Source organism: Ipomoea nil, unplaced genomic scaffold, assembly GCF_001879475.1.
Source record: "Ipomoea nil cultivar Tokyo-kokei standard unplaced genomic scaffold, Asagao_1.1 scaffold1830, whole genome shotgun sequence".
Classification (NCBI taxonomy): Eukaryota; Viridiplantae; Streptophyta; class Magnoliopsida; order Solanales; family Convolvulaceae; genus Ipomoea; species Ipomoea nil.
In genome coordinates this window covers 409,822-410,929 of record NW_017618258.1, presented here as the reverse complement: position 1 = coordinate 410,929, position 1,108 = coordinate 409,822, and the positions used below count along the sequence as shown (strand labels likewise).

General features: G+C 38.0%; 1 protein-coding gene across 1 annotated transcript; it reads right to left on the bottom strand.

Moving 5' to 3' along the window:
* Positions 1-311: 311 nt before the first annotated feature.
* On the bottom strand, positions 312-840 carry LOC109192690 (26S proteasome non-ATPase regulatory subunit 4 homolog). The gene is made up of 2 exons (XM_019343383.1): positions 615-840; positions 312-492 (listed from the first exon to the last, which is right to left on the bottom strand). The coding sequence occupies exons 1-2, from the start codon at positions 777-779 to the stop codon at positions 367-369; spliced, it is 291 nt and encodes a 96-aa protein (XP_019198928.1). The 5' UTR covers positions 780-840; the 3' UTR covers positions 312-366.
* Positions 841-1,108: the final 268 nt, after the last annotated feature.

Below are 1,108 nucleotides of genomic sequence, written 5' to 3'. Positions count from 1 at the left end.
GGAGGAGGTTTGTTTTTGGAGGAGAGAAAAAAGAAACGAATCGGTTAGGCTGATACCAGATGAGAATCCAAACTGTATTGCAGTTACGATAGATAGGATTACACAAGAGTATATCAAAGACTACCTCTAAACACTCCTATCTAATAGGATACAACTTCAGACTAATTCTAGCACCACATATTAACTACCATAGGTTATACAATAATAATAATAATAAACATTATTAATAACAATCACACTTACGTGACACTAATTTAAATTATTTTATTATAAAAAACATAAATAAATAAATAAATAAAATCAAACACGCAGGCTGCCTTCAACCGGTTCTCCATATCCAGATCCATGGATCCATCTACACTGAAATCACTCACCAATTGCCAATTCTTCATCTGAAGCTGCTTCAAGCATTTTAATGTCTCGTGTGGTATAGTTAGAAGTAGAATCCATAGACATAGTTAGTGCCTGCTCCAACAAGGCATTTTTATCATCCTAAAATGTATTCAAGAAAGCTTGGGTGTTCATTAAAATCAGTAACTCACTTCTGAAAATTGAAACTAGTCCTTTTAGTTTTTGTCCAGCTTTTCTTATAATAGTTATTGAAGGATCCCAACCATTAGATCAGAAGCCTTGCTTTCAGATTCAAATATTCCAACAGCAACATTTTTTGTCATGCCAACATCTTGGATAGTTGGCTGGTTTTCTCCTTTCTCTTGTTCTGCAATTTCTTCAGCAGCCATCTTCGCAGCTGCTTCTTGTCTTGCTCTTTCTTCTTCCATTAAAACTCGAAGTGCCAAGGCAAGTTCAAGATCCAAGTTGGGATCGACACCAAATTCAAAGCCAAATAATCAACCCAGTCTCCATTGATCTTCATCTCCAAATCCATGGGGAGTTGGGAACGAAGATGCTTCTTCGTCTCCATGGATCTGGAGACCGGCGGTCTCTGTCTTCATCTCCAGATCCGTGGAGACGGAGATGCTTCTTCGTCTCCATGGATCTGGAGACCGTCGGTCTTTGTTTGGATGCAGACTTCTCCGGTAGAAGGTAGCCTGTGTGGCTGCCTCTTCTTCTTCTTCTTCTTTTTTTTTTCTTTTTTTTTTTTTAGTTT

What these genes read in the sequence shown, in the direction of transcription:
- LOC109192690 (XM_019343383.1), bottom strand. Translation starts at nt 779, where the DNA reads ATGGAAGAAGAAAGAGCAAGACAAGAAGCAGCTGCGAAGATGGCTGCT. An exon ending in GCAAGGCTTCTGATCTAATG is followed by an intron (nt 493 to 614) that starts GTTGGGATCCTT and finishes AATACATTTTAG; the next exon opens with GATGATAAAAATGCCTTGTT.